The 16,244-nt window shown below is 38.3% G+C and overlaps 1 protein-coding gene across 1 annotated transcript in view; it reads right to left on the bottom strand.

Annotated features, from left to right (window-relative positions):
- Positions 1–2,934: 2,934 nt before the first annotated feature.
- The window catches only part of LOC107092226 (semaphorin-5B-like), a 33,553-nt gene continuing 20,243 nt past the window's right edge, over positions 2,935–16,244 (bottom strand). Inside the window, exons 8-22 of the mRNA XM_015386559.1 lie at positions 15,758–16,043; positions 15,512–15,647; positions 13,889–14,096; positions 13,595–13,802; positions 12,153–12,270; positions 11,880–12,064; positions 11,493–11,636; positions 11,263–11,410; positions 10,800–11,025; positions 9,489–9,710; positions 9,239–9,409; positions 8,039–8,188; positions 7,895–7,930; positions 5,711–5,922; positions 2,935–5,093 (exon numbers count right to left, since the gene is read on the bottom strand). Of these exons, the coding sequence (XP_015242045.1) occupies positions 4,932–5,093; positions 5,711–5,922; positions 7,895–7,930; positions 8,039–8,188; positions 9,239–9,409; positions 9,489–9,710; positions 10,800–11,025; positions 11,263–11,410; positions 11,493–11,636; positions 11,880–12,064; positions 12,153–12,270; positions 13,595–13,802; positions 13,889–14,096; positions 15,512–15,647; positions 15,758–16,043 (2,612 nt within the window). The 3' untranslated portion in view covers positions 2,935–4,931. The remainder of the gene's footprint in view (positions 5,094–5,710; positions 5,923–7,894; positions 7,931–8,038; positions 8,189–9,238; positions 9,410–9,488; positions 9,711–10,799; positions 11,026–11,262; positions 11,411–11,492; positions 11,637–11,879; positions 12,065–12,152; positions 12,271–13,594; positions 13,803–13,888; positions 14,097–15,511; positions 15,648–15,757; positions 16,044–16,244) is intronic.

Raw genomic sequence — 16,244 nt, 5'->3', positions numbered from 1 at the left:
CTTCTCGTCAAGTTGGGGTCTGCTGCTCTGATAATTCCTTGCATTTTAATCGGATGAGTGTTGAAAGATGGAAGGGCTTGCCTGAGTAAGAACTATCATGGAGTAAATCAAGCTATTCAAAACTGAAGCTTGAATGCAAAAACTTAGTGTCAAAAATCATGCAATAATTACTAACAGTTCCTCTGAAATAAACATTACTATTTATATCTGAACCTTTAAATAATAAGTGTAAAGGTCTGACATTACAAAGACTGATTTATTAAAGTCTCTTCAAAATGGTAAATGTGATTTATCTACTGTACTGTAATCTGCTAATCCCTGCTTTCCTGCAGAATAAATATGAAGTGACACAGAGGATTTCTTCTGGGAAAAGACAACATGCCAATTGTTAGTATGAGATGTGGTCTTTTCTTCATAAAGCAGGAAATGGCCAAAACAAAATGGCCCCTATACCTTCCCACGTCTAAAAACAGAGCTACAGTTATGCAGTGTTTAAAATAACACAATTATTATGTCTCTTATTCAAGAAATAAATTCTTTTTTTGATATAGAGGCTATCAAAAGCATTTTTTTAACATATAGAAGATTCTGCAGAGGGAACCTTATGACTTACCGTATTTCCTGGACTATAAGCATAAAGCTGCAAATTTTTCCCACACTTTTAACTATGCGGCTTATAAGGAGGTGCAGCCTGTCTGTGGATTTTTCCTAACCATCAGAGGGTGAAGTCAAAATTGGAAATGAAAGAAGCACAAGAACATGCTAGCAGCAGGCACGGCGTATATATGTACGTTTCCAGTTTTTCAAAAAACTTAGTGGGTGCGGCTTATATTGAGGTACGCTCCATACTTCAAAGAATACGGTTATTTTCCTTGTTTCTTTTGCTTTGTGTTTCACCTAAATTACTGTAGCCCATCACAAAACAATGCCACAAGTGATCTCAGTAAACCCAAGAGAAATTTACAGTTTTCTGGATCTCAGGAATAAGGAAAAATACTACCATCAAAATTCATTTATTCAACTGGATGTTTGTTTGTTTTTTCACAGTATATATACAAAAATATAAAGTACCAAAAAGTTTACAGCATCCAAAAACATTGCAGTGTTCTCTCAAATTCACATCAAGCAAGTGTTTCATAGAATAAGGAAATGTGTTTTAGGGTTCAATTAGCATAGCATGTGTAACAGTTCTCTATTCGAATTAGAGTTTTCTGATTCCCAGCTGAATGCTTTTACTCTCTTTGCAAAATAAATAAAACAGTTTAGTCTTTTAAAAAATACATGCTTAATGCCCATGGCCTTTCAAAATGATTTTTCACATTTCACAAGTTTTAATCACAAGCAGCAATGGATTTAAAAAAAAAAAAGTTTTTTTATAGAACACAAATAGAAAGTAGGGTTCATTTGTGAAGTAAAAGTGAAAAATACATAGTTTTCTATGTTGTCCTTGCAAGTACAAACCTTTAAAGTGTGACATGCATTAGTATGAAACAGTCTTAGAGCCTTACATCCATCAAATTATTGCTCTCCACTTTAACTGGCAGGTTGGGCAATTAGAGAATTAGAGTCTAGAGCTCCACAGTTGCTATACATTAAACGGCTCAACAGGACAAATAGTAATGGATTCAAGAGATTTTAATTTTCATTGTTTAAAAAAAGCCATAAAAGGTTCTAGACAGGCTATGTTGCAAAACCATTAGTCTGGTTAGATGAGACAAAATAAGAACCTACTAGTCTGCATGCTTAAACAAAAGTATACTTTGCAACATGGATGTGGTGGCATCATGCTGTGGGAAAGGTTTTCTTCAGGACAGATCTTTTGGTAGGTTGAATACTATTGCAAGGCCTACCATATTTATGCAAAGGTTTATCTTGTAGTTAATTGTGCAGAAGCCCTGATAGACAAAATTTGATACTGAAAAAGAGTTTGATTTCTTCTTTATAGTGGAAATAAGTCAAAGTTTTGTTTAGTCTTAGATTGTTTGTTATAAGTTGGGATTTTATGAACATCACCAAGAATTGAACAAAAATTGTAGCAAACTGTTAAAGGCTATTTTTTGCTATATACTACTTTTTTTTTTTTAAGAAAAAAAGCAAACAATCATAATTTGGCACAAGTTGCAGTGGCAAGAGTAAAGAAATGTTCCAGTTTATTGTATGTTTAATGTAAACTTTGAATGTCTCCAGTTTACTTTATGATCAATTTTCATAATTCTTCCTATTACAGAAACCATGTCACAAAATTTCTTTATATATTTTGTATTCTGTTTTAATTTTACAGCCATCTTATAGTGCAAAGAAAAAGATTTTATCTCTTGAATCTTTAGTGGACTACAGTGGGAAATCTGATACTGATGCCTGCTGATGCATATTGTCAACCTACTATGGAGCAAATTTAAAGGATTTTGCTGCAATTAAGCAGTAAGCTTTATATCAATTTGTGTCCTATTATCTTTTAATCTACATTTAAATTTGACATTGTGACAAAACAAATGTAGCAACTTCTTTCTCATTTTGGATCCCTTGTTTTATCTCTGGGGAAATACATTTAAATTGCATTCAATGTTTATTTAAAAATGTTTTTTATGCATCTTTGTAAAAAGAACAGACATGATTATGAAGAAAAGAAAGAATCAACTTTTATAGGGCAAAAACCTTTTTCCAGAGCGCTCTGTTGTCCAATATACAAACAATTGATGATAAAAGAATTCAAAATATGCAGCACATTATGAAGTATTTACACATTGTATAGAGCAGCTTGATTGCTTTTAGTTATTTTTTTTTCTTTTATGACTTATTGATGATTTGTTTCTATGCAATTTAAGAAACAAAGGCTGCATTGCTGCCTAATTTATTCTCAGGATGGCCTCAGATGTTTAAAGATACAATTATTGTTATAATATTCTGTGGCTTATTATGAGTTACTTGTCCTTATTTTTTATTTTATTTTTTTATTTACAGGTTTAGATGAGAGTGAAATACACAACCAAAAACGGAAATCTATTTTTGTTGTGTGTGTGTGTAGATTTTTCTATTCATATTTGGTAAAAAGACCTTTTGGAAACTAAATCCCCTCCATTATGGTAATCTACAAGCATCTAATGTTATAGTGGGATAGCCTCACTCCTTAGGAGTATTAGTAAAGTAATTTTGAACGTCGGTTTCCTAGCATTGATCCATTTTTGAAAGCATGACTCAAAAATATCCAATAGGGTTAAGAGTCTGAGCCATTCCAAAAGTTCTATATAAGCCGTTTTCACTCTAAAGCCAGTTTTGATTTTTTTGATTTTTTTTTTTAGACCACCATCCTGTTGGAACATTTTTCCATCTATTCCATCTAAATTGGTAAAACAATTTAGGAACAACCCTAAGCAGCTTAATGTTGTCCCAAAACCTCTAGAATATTGATTGCAAAAAATTAGGGGTCATGACCCCACTTAATAAACCAGTATGGGGTCTTTAAATTAAACGTGACAATAAACATTTACAGTATTTAAAGTGCTTAAAAATATCAAAGCATCTCTTGAAAATTAGCAAAACCGACTACTTTGGTTGTTGATGCTGTCTGTAGTATTCTTACACCATTGATTTACTGATTTTGTAGAAATGTCAACCGAGAGTTTGGTAATGAATTGACTCTGGTAAATGGGCTAAAATGGTCAAACTGTGCTGACATCCCATTTCTGAAACGGCCCCAACCTCAACCCCATTGAAAATTTATGATCTATGCCTAAAAGCGAGTATGTCTTCAAATATTAATCCAAAAATGTCCCAGAAACTTGCTGATTGCTAAAAGAAGCATGTCAAGAAGAAACTTCTCAAGGGAAACATACAGAACACTTTCCGTGTTTTAGTTTTTCTACGGAACGCATGTAAGATCCTTTATATATTCTGCAATGTGAGCAACGTACAGTAGATCACAACATTTTCTATTTAGTTGACTTTTCATTGTTGGATCAAAGTAAAAAATTAAAGCAAGTCAGCCGTAGTTTTGCACTTAAAGGAATAAATCCATTTAGTGTCTCCATGTGTTGTTCAATGCACCCCAGCTGAGGTTAAATCAGTTCGTGAGGGTCTCAAAAATGTAAAAAATGTCCTCGTGACAGGTGGATGGTTGTTGTTATATTGCGGTCAATCATCCTCCGGTGATGTCCAGCTCTGTTGGTTAAAACCTGTCTGTCGCTTTCACCTCAGCTGCTGCAGGTGTTGGTTTTACCTTTCAGAGAGTATTTAAGAAATCATATCTGCCTTTTTGAGTCTTCTACGATTTCATTTTGATTCCAGTGAGCTTCTATGAGTGATGTCTTCGTCAGTCTGACCAAACCCAGCCCTTTGTTTATAATTGACTTTGTGAGACCAGGAAATTAACAAATAAAAAATTACAATGGGAACATTTTAAGTAGATTTGAATATCATCAGAAAATTCGTTTGATACAGTATTTCCATCCAAAAAGCGAAAATCAATGTTTTTTTGAGTTAATTTCAGATCATTTTCATGATTGCGGCTTACCGCTAGTGAAAAGCTAACATTTAGTTTCTCAGGAAGGTGGAGCATTACATAGAAGCTACAGTTATAGCTCATTTCATGCAGAAATGTTAGCCTGCTAAGAAATATGCCCCTGTACTGTCCGATATATGCATTCAGTACTTGGTCAGGGCCCCTTATGCATGCATTACTGCATCAATGCACAAGTGTCACTGTGAGATTTGGATTTTTTTCCTTAAATAGGTCATTTCTGGTTTAGGGTAAAACTGGACCTTTATCAAAAATGTCTACTTAATAAAACCCAAACAAAAGTTTATATAATAACAGTCTGATGTTGAACCTCCAGGTTGTTCCTCCTCTAATGTCAATAAGGAAACTGTTCACAGAGGCGCAGAAAAGAAAAAAAGGGAATGTTTGTGTTTGTTGACCCCAGAGTGAGCCCCTCTCAGCTGTGCATGTAGGACCTGCAGGGGGAGTCCGGACGGAAGTCGTACTTGCTCACACAGGGAGGGTAGTAGGTGGTGGTAAACATGTTGCTGGAGGCCATCGGGGAGGAGAAGTGGTTGCACGTCTCATCGTTCACATGAAGATTGTTCTTGTTTAGCATCTGCAGCAAGAAGAGAGTGTTTAAATTTTTTTTGTTAACAATAAAATGTTTTAATTGGGATTATCACAACACATTAATTGTTCAAATGAGTTTAAAAAAAGAAAAAAAGTCACTTTTTGATAAATTACTAAATCATTTGATTGAAAAAAAAAAAAAAACACATTTTGGTTCAGTTTGATCAGTCACATCTATTCCTCGTTACTCCCAGTCCTCTAGAATTAAGAAACCATTTGAGTAGAAAGAGTATGGCACCATGAGGTAGACAGAAAGTTTTCAGAAAAATCAACAAATCATGTTCCTTTAGAATAAAATCAAACAATAGCTTAGAGAAAAGAATGTCTTTTCCTATTTTAGGACTTTTTAACTATTGGGAACCACGGTGAGAGCTATTATCCACAACTTGGACCAATCTACCTTAATGACTCATAGAGCACAGAAAGAAGTGGATAAGTACTATAGGCCTCACATGTCAAAGTTATACTTTATGATTCAACAAAAAGGAAGAGAAACTCAAAGAAACAGGGTAGGCCTATACCCTGGAAGGTTCATGAAGACAGGGGTCTCTGACTTTTACCCCAAAAACCAGCTGATGATTCCCAAAACTGCAGCTGGCTCACCTTAAACTCCATTGGGATGTACTTCTCATTCTTTGGCGCAACGTTGCCCTGCTTGTTGTACGTCAGGTGGTTGGGTGTGCTGGGATGGATGACGGCTGACTCGGCCGATGGTCGGTTCAGGTGGTGGCAGTAGGAGTATGCCAGGCCTGAGAGGAGAGCTGCAGCAAAGAAGCTGGCTAAGCCCACCGCCACCAACTGGAACAAGGTAAACGCTGGAAACAGCGAGGAAGAAGGAAAAGATATGGTAGCCCATTGTGAGTGAAATGTGGCTTTATTCCTCAAGGAACATCTTATGCAGGGTTCTCTGATGGTTGGGCATAGGGATATTAATGGTGTTTTCTCAGCTTAGACCACTCCAAAGCCACAATCCACAATCTCTCTCGATTGTCCAGTCTTGCTACCTTACTTAGGATCTCTTTAGCTTTTCTCCTCAGCTCCAGAATTTACATCTGGAAACTAAGGCCCTGCCCAATTTCTATCACTTGCACTCGTTTTGGGCCCAAGCACTCAGTTTTGCACGTTAAGGTGTAAGGGTTGTGTGTCCCAATAATTGTAAGAGCTAGGGGGAAGTGTCCTTTAGATGTGTGCAGGTTAAACTTTCATTTGCACTTCTTTTGTTTGTAAGAATTTATTTTTGCAATGATGTCACCATCTGACCAAACTGTTGCTCTTGATTCAGAATATCAAGTTATTGCATAACATAATATGGTATTCCTTTGCTGGCATTGAAGACAACAGTGGACATGTTGACCTTCTTTAGTGGGTGGGATGATTGCTTCACGTTACTGTATTCAGGTGCCTCTCAAGATTTTCTCACATAGTCAAAAAAAAAAAAGGTACCTCTAAAAGGAGGTAAGAGGAGCTGGAATCCAACTGCCTCTGTCCTTGAAACCAGTTAATTAATGTAACTAGCCACTACAGCTTCTAAGCCCATTCACTGCTTAAGACACTACTGTTAAAAAAAATAAAGGCACGGAAGCTTGTTTATTAGGTATATCAGGTAAATAGTGGTGGAAAAAACCAGCAGCTCTCTTAGAACCTTGACAACCGTTAGGTAAACATACTAGCACTAGTCTAAGGGCATAATCTTCAATTGGTTTGCACATCTAAAACACCTGCAAACCTTTGAAGATCTACTCTACGTACAGCATGTGCAAACCATTGTCTGTGTGTTTGCCTTCATCAATATGCAGTTTTTAGTACTTGTGAAAGTCAGGTGCAAACTGACATGCAAAAATATCAGTTGTTTTTTGTTGCCACAAAGGAGCCGTTCTGTGAGATTCTGTGTGCATGTAAAGAATAGCTGGACGGTCAGATTTAACAATTGTAGTGCAATATTAGCAGGGGAAAATGTCTATTTAGATGGGTACAAATTAATGAGGTGAGACTGCAGACATCTTTTACATTAACTGAAAAAAAAAAAAATCAATGAATTGGCATGTTATTACATTAAAAGGTAGATTACCAAAAGAGCCTGCAAAGAGAGATTGTGCATCTCTTTATCGGTGCAAAGCTTTTTTTTTCACCACAATTCAGCAAAGTATAAAGTAGAGTTATGATTTATATGTTTGCACCTGTTTTACAATATTTTATTTTTATTGAGTAATTTTCTATCAATTTGTTTTACTTTTATCGGTAGCACTTAGACATAGGTTACAGATGTGTTCCATAAATATAATTTCGTATTATAATTATTCCTTTTGGGTTTTTTTTTAATTACTTCTTTCAACTACATGGCTTTGAACCTCTTCTTCATTTTATGATGACTCTTAGGTGGCAATCCGCTTATTGTAATAGGTGCAACCAAACTGGTTCGCCCATCCTTACATTTGCACAGCAATCTTTGTAGATCACCTTCAACACATCTATTTATTGCACACTCTAAAAAAAAAAAAAAAAAAAAAAAAAAAAAAAAACAATTGCACATATAGTTTAGTGCCTCTTGTTTGGAATTTTTGAATATGAGACCCTCAGAGTAGAATAGACTAGGATCTTACACATTGAGCTAAGAAACCTCATTATCAGAAAAACACAGTAAAGCTGACGTTACAAGACATCTAATCTGAATTCATGTCAACACAACTCCTTTTTTAGTATGTGACCTGAGCAAAACATTGTTATTTATTTTTCACCTCACATCAAAACGACAACAAAATCCCAAAACTTATTAAAGAACAGACTGACCTCCACAGCTCTGGTTCTCCTGTTCTGGTAAAATCACTGAAGACAAGAAAAAAGAGATTGGAGAAGAAAATACTTATGTTGTAAATAAATAATAATAAAAAAAAATGAAATTTCTTTTTTTTTTGAGAAATTTAACCGGCTTACCTGGCACCTCATGTGGCCGGCATGGTCTGGACTGAGTAAGGTTTCCCTGACAGGTGTTGGCCTCAGCTTCCTGTTCCTCCCCACAGCGACGGCTGCGATGCTGCAGACCCTCGTCATCACACTCACCCCAGTCAGTCCATTCACCCCACCCTGCAAACACAGTACATAGAAACAATAACATGTTTTTATCTATTTATTTATTTTTTTGTTATTGTTGTTTTTGAGGGGGGTTATAGCTCAATACTGGGCAGTTTTCCTTCTACACCATTTTCTCTTCCCCTCACATATTTCAGCCTGTCTATGCTGGTCAGCTCCAACACCTAAAATAGTTTCCTTCTTCTGCAAATATTGATCTTTTTGTGGGAGGTTTCATAGCTTGTCCATTTGTGCACCATTTTTATAACCTGTGGTGACACAGTGAATTAGTCCAGTGTATTTCTGGTTAAAAAGTCAAATAACCTCACCACAGAACAGCTTATAGCAAATCCTAAATGGCAGTTATAGTTTTTATTATTTAAAAAAATATAAACAAGATATTTACTAGGAAAAGCAAACAAAAGATCATTTTAACTGAGAGAACCTGAGAAAAACACCAACTTTCTTTGCACTGACAAAAGTTAGATTTTAAATATATTTAGTTTAACTCAGGCTTTTTCTATCTATTTACCTGCCTTGCAATAGCATCAAACCCCTTTACATGGTTCACATTTTGATATGGTAAAACAAACTTTAGCGTATCCCAAATGCATTTTATGTGATAGGCCAACACCAAGTGTATTTTGCATTTGTATTCAACCTGTCTAATACACCTTTTTGAATAATCTTTTTCTTGAATTCTACTGTAGCTGCAAGCTCGTTTAGAGGTTTACACCAGCTTTGCCAATCCAGACATAAAACTTTAATATAGGTTTTCTTATTGGAAAATGTCTGAATATCCGTTTTCTAGATTCTTAGATCTGGACTCTGAATAGGCCGTTCTAACACATGACGATGCTTATCGAACCACTCCAGTTAAGTTTGGTCTTTCTGGTCCAATCTAGTCTCTAATCTCTTGCAAACACAGTTGCACAACACGATTCTGCCAGCACCATGTTTTGTTGTGGTGAGGTTTTCACTGTAACACAGTTTTTGTTGAATAGCAAAGAGTAAAGAAAGTCTTACTTTATTGATCTATTGGAACTCATTGCATGCACTAAATACCTTCACAGGGGTGTATATTACAGAGGGCCTCTTCTGTATGCAGGCCGATGCAGATGTCCCCCCCATTGGCAGGGGCCGGGCTGCTGCATGTCCGTGTCCGTTGATAGTGGCCCCCTCCACAGCTTGTTGAGCACTGGGACCAGGCAGACCAGCACGACCAGGCTCCACTCACTGTTAAGCACCCATATAAAAAACTATTGATGCAATGTGCCAGTGTTTTAAAAGTAGAGTGACTGAACTGTGCTGCTACCTGGGCAGGGTTGGACGTTACAGTCCTGATACTCCACTGGGGATCCAGAACAAGCCGCCAAGTTGGTCCTGCCTTCTGATGTGGAGCAGCTACGTTTTCTGGTTCGGAAACCTCTGGAACACTTTTGGGAGCAGCTGGACCACGTCTCCCAGGGTCCCCATCGGGCACCTTGAGGCTGAGACATAGTTCTGCCACTGGTCCTGACCAATTCTTCAACTAGTGCTAGAAATTCAAGGAAAATCCTTTTTATTTTACTTTTTTTTTTTCATTTCAATTCCGTTGAGCGAGTGACTGGCTCAGAAAATACAACCCTTTAAGTTGTACATGAATTCAGAGAAAGACTCGGGTAATTACCCTCCCAGACACAGCAGTCAGCGTGTTATGAATAATTAATTTAAAATATGTGTCAAACCAGCACCCACAAAGTCATTTATAGGCCTTCAGACAGAGCCAACAGAAATGTGTAACCCAGGTTTAGAACAAAGAACAAAGTCGTGGAAGAAATAAAGGGAATAAAAAAGCAAAAGAAATTCGGGAGAACATTTAAAGAAAGGAATGAAAAAAACATTTGGAAGGATTTTAAAAAAACGATGAACTAATGAAGGGAAAAGAAGGAAGAAATTAGTGAGAAAAGAAATAATGAACAAAGGATGGGAGGGAATTAATCTTGGATTCAATGAAAGTCAGCTAAAAATTATTAGTCTGGTCTTTAGGGTTCAGTTAAATCTTACGTTACCCTCCCAGAATTGGCGGTTGTAAACCAAATTTATCATGGGGGACAGACTGGGGTCAGTGGTTTTATCATGTGGGCACGAAACAATACAAATTTAAACAAAACAAAAATAAGGAATAGTCAATCGTTTAATATAATAAGTGAGCCACAGAATCATAAAGCCATCTGTGGCCTTGGAGCTGAAGGTTGCAGATCCCTGATCTAACAGTTGAAAACTGTTAACCCATCTCAACATGGCTGAGGCTATAAGGGGACTACCTTCATTTTTCATGGTGACTATAACTTAAAATTTGAACAGAAATTTGTCAAATGAAATTGGGACCAATCTGATGTGCTGTCTTTGCCTGTGCATACATAATAAGATCTTGTTTTTGATACTATGTCTAGGGTACAGGGGCCAGGACAAGCTGGACATATCACTGTCTAGAGCCACCATGCCTCCCAGTCATCTAACTGGTATTGACATTCTTCTGCCTTGACAAATACTGGTGGCCATCAACTTAAGATTGAGAAGAAGAATGTTGGATTTACTGGTAGATGTTCTTTTGAGTTGTTATACAGCCATGTCCACTACTTACAATCGGTTTGACAAGCTCCAGAGCCATCGTTGGGGCAGAAACGGGTCTCCAGTTTCTTCTTTCCTAGCTGGAGCTGCTGGAGGTCATGGAGTGGTGCTCTACATGTGTATCTGAATCTCTGCTCCTGCCGTGATCCTTCATGACTGATGTTGACTGGCATCCAGGGGGTCCAAGGAGTGTTGCGGCGAACTTCTGGGCAACTCTCCAGATTGCAGACTCTGTACTCCTGGAAAACGTATCGTAGGAATCCTAATATTACTTGTTCATAATGAAGGACACGTCTCTGTCTAACTGTCCAACTAAGAAGATAGCATTGTACAAAAAAATATGCTGAATATATCAGAAAATTCAGAATGTTCTATACATTTTTAGGTATTGCAGTTTGTTTCAAGAACAAAAATATTAGATTTTCTACAGACTTCTCCCTACAAACACATTTGATTGTATTCAAAGTCTCCACTACCATTGCACATCCAGGGCAGTTGTTCTCGTTCTCACATGTCCTAGTCCTAGACTGGACTCCTCCACCACATTCAGCGCTGCAGTGAGCCCAGGCCCCCCAAGCTGTCCACAGCACAGGCAGGGGGCATGGCTTTTTCTCGTTGCACAGCCTGCAAAATCACAAAAACATGCAGCATCTCCACTGTCAGCACTGACTGAGTTTGTAGTGACTGCAGCAAAGACATTCCTCACCTTTCCTCCCGACCCTGGCCAACACAGATTCGACCTCCATGGCGGGGTGAGGGGTTGTTGCAGGACCGCTGCCTTACCTCAAATCCAATGCCACAGCTGCTGCTGCACTGACCCCAGGAGGACCAGGGAGTCCAACCACCATTCCTGAGTTAACAGGAGAAGGAAGGGTGAAAGTTTGCCACTGTGGAAATGAGCAGCTAAGGATGCATGGGATCAACTTTTAGAACCACAGCAGCTGTCTGTAAAAATTAGCACTGAGGATAAAGTTTGACATCACTTGATAAGTTGATCTGATAAAAAATTTTAGTTGATTGTTCAGTCTGCTGTAATATATTTTTTAGAGATGGGTTTTAAAATCCTGAGCATTTTTGTGGAAATGAACTGTACCTGGAGCAGTTTGCCACTTGGATTGTTGGACCTTTACATTCAACCCCCCCACATCTTGCCACCGGTCCATCACACAAGCGGGACCGACACTTGCAGCTGCTAAAAGTGCCCTCGCCATCGTCATGGTTACAACGCTGCCACGCTGCCCAGGGACCAAAACCACCATCCTGCGTCAGATTCCTGACCTCCAGGGGGGCAGACATATCAGACTTAATCGCTATTGCCTGAAAATGCAGAAGTTTGCCAGACATACTGTATATTATTTGTTCTTACTGGGCATTCAGTGATGTTTTGGGTCCAGTGGTTCATATTGGAGCTCCCTTCAATGGTAGTGCAGCGCTTCTTCTGTAGATCCCATCCACAGTAAGGGTCCCGAGCCTCCAAACAGTCCCTAAAGCAGATGAAAAAGTCTCACCTCTTTTTTGTAATTTTCAAAAGGGTTCTCTGGAAACCAGAGAACTTAAAAGAGTAATCAGAGGGGATAAAATGTCTAAACAGGAGTTAGGAGGTTAGAGCATAGAGCTTTGAATCCTGAGGTTCTGAGTTTGAATCCCCACTCCCAAAGACTGCCACTCTGGGTCTCTGAGCAAGACCCTTAATCTCCCAAAGGGCCCCACGATGGCAGCCCACTGCTTCCCAAAGGGATGAGTTTAAGTAAAATTCTCCAATGTGAGATCAATTATCATTATAATCGATTGAGAACTTGGTAATGGCTGAAGAAAAATGTATTGTTTTCAAGATATTTTCAAATAAAAATATGAAATATTTGGTGTACATTCTTATCCAGTCCCATTTAGTCTGCTGCATAAACTTCAAGTCTTAATCATTTTGCTGTGAATGTCTCAGATAGATTTGCTTAGTTATAATCTGCAAAAAGTATGACACAATCTCAACCAAGGCATGGTTGTTCGTTAAAACTAAGACGGTGCCCAAGGAAATAAAGAATTCTTGGGAAACTTAAGAGATTCACAAACAAATTGTTTAGAAAAAGCTTCAATAAGTGTCATGATTCTGCCCTTTGTCTCCATTCCCCTAGCTCCCTTCTAGGTACTTCTATTCACACCTGCTCTCTATCAGCTGATTAGCTCAGTCTTTTTTCTGTGGCCCATATATATGCTTCCTCTGCAGTTCCTCATTGCTGGATTCTCTTCATTACTTTATTCCTTATGTTATTTTCCCTGAGCGTCTCCTAGTTTTTGATTCCCGAGTTCCTTGCCTGTTGTTTCTGGATTATTTGCTTCTGTACTCTCAACATTTTCATTAAATCTGTAAGAAATCATCTCCTTCTCTTCATCTCTGCATCTGGGTCTTCAACAAAAATCCACCAAACCTGACAGGAAGTTCCCTTTCCAGTTTTACGATGAACAGCGCTGGGGAAAGTGTAAACACTGCAACATTCAAACATAGAAAAATTCTTCTGATTAGGCATGAAGGGGAAGTGGATGGAGCTAAACACAGGACAAGCCTAAAGTAAGACTTGTAGGATGCAGCAAAAGATGTGAGTTTGTGATGGTGCCTTACCCACCAGCAGGATGATGACCCTACTAGACATAACTGAAAATGCTGCTTCAACACAATAGTTTAGATCAAAACATCATCTAAATGATATCTGATGTTTACATAAGGATTTCAGTCTGGATGTCTTAAATTTTTGTGAGGCATTCTACATCTGGCTGGTAATTCTGAGTCTCGTATAAAAGGCGGTTGGTTTGTACCGTTCAGCTGGATAACTGGAGCAGCGTTCCAATGGGATCTTCACCAGTCGGTCATCAAGCCCCACGAACAGCGACCTGTCCTTCTGAAGGATTTTTAAACTCTTGATTGTTCCCCTTTGCCCGTCAGGGAGGATCCGGAGCTCTTCAAGGTAGCAGCCATGAAGACTTTTGTTGGTCGTAGCCAGAACCTTCAGGATGCTGCCATAATCTGATTGGTCAGACCAAATCGGGTTTTAACTGCCAAAAAAATTATCCCGAATTTTATAGAGGAAAAAAAAAATCTCCCTTTCTCACCTGTGCCAATGTACATGACATGGTAGAGAGCATCTTGGCCCTGCACAATGTCCACCACCAGCTTGGAGAAGCGCATGTTGTCCTGTGTAAGCAAAGGGTTGACGGAAATGGGTTGGACAACATCGTTCATGAGGAAGAGCCGCTGCGCGTCCTGAAGGCTGCGCTCCGTTAGGTTTTCCCCCGGACCATCCTCCTCTAGTGTGCCACACTAAAATAAGGATCAAAAGGCACAAACGGTTAAAAATTTTATGTTTTGGATCCTGTATTTCACATTTTGGCATCCACAAATGAGAGATTTTTTTCTACTAAACATGAGTATTAACTCTGACTATTGTTAAAACTTTCCTTTTAAAACTGCATAGGCTCCTCGGGCCATTTTGGGCTGTCTCTAGGTATTCTCAAAAGGAAATGTGAAAAATGTCAATATGTTTTGTTAGTCAGAAAGTGAAACTCGTATATTATTTATTAAAAACCTTCAAAGCCTCCACCATCCGTCTTTATAGGCTGTAGTATTTTGGACCCATATTTAAAGACAGATCTTTACAGAAACATTTGTTGCAAATTCATTGCAAATCAGTTGCAAATACACAAAGATCCTTAACCTCACACTTAGAGACCCTTAACCCCACACTTAGAGACCCTTAAATCTACACTGCTCCCAAGGGGCCACACAGTGGCAGCCCACTGCTGCCCAAGGCGATGGATTAAATGCAGAGAGTACATTGTAGTGTAATAACAATAAAAAAGGTGGAAAAATGAATTTTGCTTTACAGTCCTCTCAAGGCTGGTACCCTTTCACGAGTGCAACATTTCCTACAGTCCTTTGTCTTACAAGTAAGCCATGATTATAGAAATTACAAAAAAGAAAGGCTTATACTATTTCTCTGTGGGTGTAAGAGGTCCATGTAATGTATGATTTTGACTTTCTGAGGGGAGCAAAAAAAATTCACTTGAAAAATGTTCATAGATATTACACATTTTTTAGCTATGGTTCTACACAAACGTTTGTGAATATTCAAAAAAACATTTCTATAAAGATCTGTCTTTAAATATAGATCCAAAATACTACAGATTAAAGGAATGGATGGTGGAACAGATGCAGCTGTGACCATTGTAATAAATTTCAACGTTCAGCAAGTAATACCACTGCCTCTCAAAAATAGCTCAAGTATATCACTGTTTTTACACATTTTACAGCCTGTTTACCACATTTTTATCAAATATATATGTATTTTTTATAACATTTTTTATTTCTGCAGGACAGAGATAACAAGACAGAGTAAAGTCCTAAAATTATTTTCAGTACAATTTACTTTCAAATCATACCCAGACCTAGACCTAGACCTACTAAATTCTAATTACAGTATTTTCCATTCTTTGGGTGAAATAACTGTAAAAATAAAGAACTGGAAAGGAACAGCTTTCATTTGAATTCAGTGTGCAATAGGGCATTAACAAATTGCGATTTTTCCAAGTTGACTATTTGACAGTGAAAGTCGAAGTCGAGTTGATGCAACGTTCTATGAAGACATCACATTATTCGACTTGTCCAGATGTTAAGTCTACTGTTAGTCTGTGAATACCCAAGTGTGCAATAGATTCTCTATGCTTTGAGGTTTATACCTGGAAATTTGGAATAGGATTTGGAGCAGAGAGCCAAGCAGTGCGAGGGTTCTCTTGGTATCGAAAGGGTCCATTGAAAGCCAAAGTGATGGAGCTCAGATTGAAGGCACAAACAGCGGAAGCTGACATACTGTTCCTAAAGGAAAGAAGATGATGTTAATAGTAGTCTGATCTGAACCGATTAATAAAATCGAGAAGGTAGAGGGCCAAGATTTCACATGTCAAAACTGAATGAATGATCCTTACACATTTGTGGTAAAGATGCCATAAATGAGGTCTTGCTCTGGCAAGTGGAAGGTGCTCTGCAGCTCGTGGAAGTAAAAGGGGATTTCGCCAGATCGTGAGCAGTTAAGACGGGCCTTCATGAAGGTGGTCCAGGTGTCTTCCAGCAGAAAACGTCCCCCCATGTCGTTCTTGCAGACCCGCGCCACCCGAGAGATCACCATCTTCCCACAGTCGTTTTCCACAGCAGTTTCTCTCAGGAAGAAGTAGGCAAATCGGCCGATTTCATAGGCGGACACAAAATGAGGCTCTGTTGATGAATCAGACAAACGTGAATAAACACGGGGATGAAGAACATTTAGAGCCATTCTAGAAATTTTTTGGACACTTTAGAGTTATCTGATGGTTAAACCCACCGCCTGCCATTATTTACTGTTTCTGTGGAATTTCATAAGGTGGAACTTGAAAGTTAGTTCAGTAAAGAAAAGCGTGAACTGGTGTAATGCTCTGC

Source organism: Cyprinodon variegatus, unplaced genomic scaffold, assembly GCF_000732505.1.
Source record: "Cyprinodon variegatus isolate N-32 unplaced genomic scaffold, C_variegatus-1.0 Scaffold371, whole genome shotgun sequence".
Lineage (NCBI taxonomy): Eukaryota > Metazoa > Chordata > Actinopteri > Cyprinodontiformes > Cyprinodontidae > Cyprinodon > Cyprinodon variegatus.
This window is presented reverse-complemented; position numbering and strand designations above follow the sequence as displayed.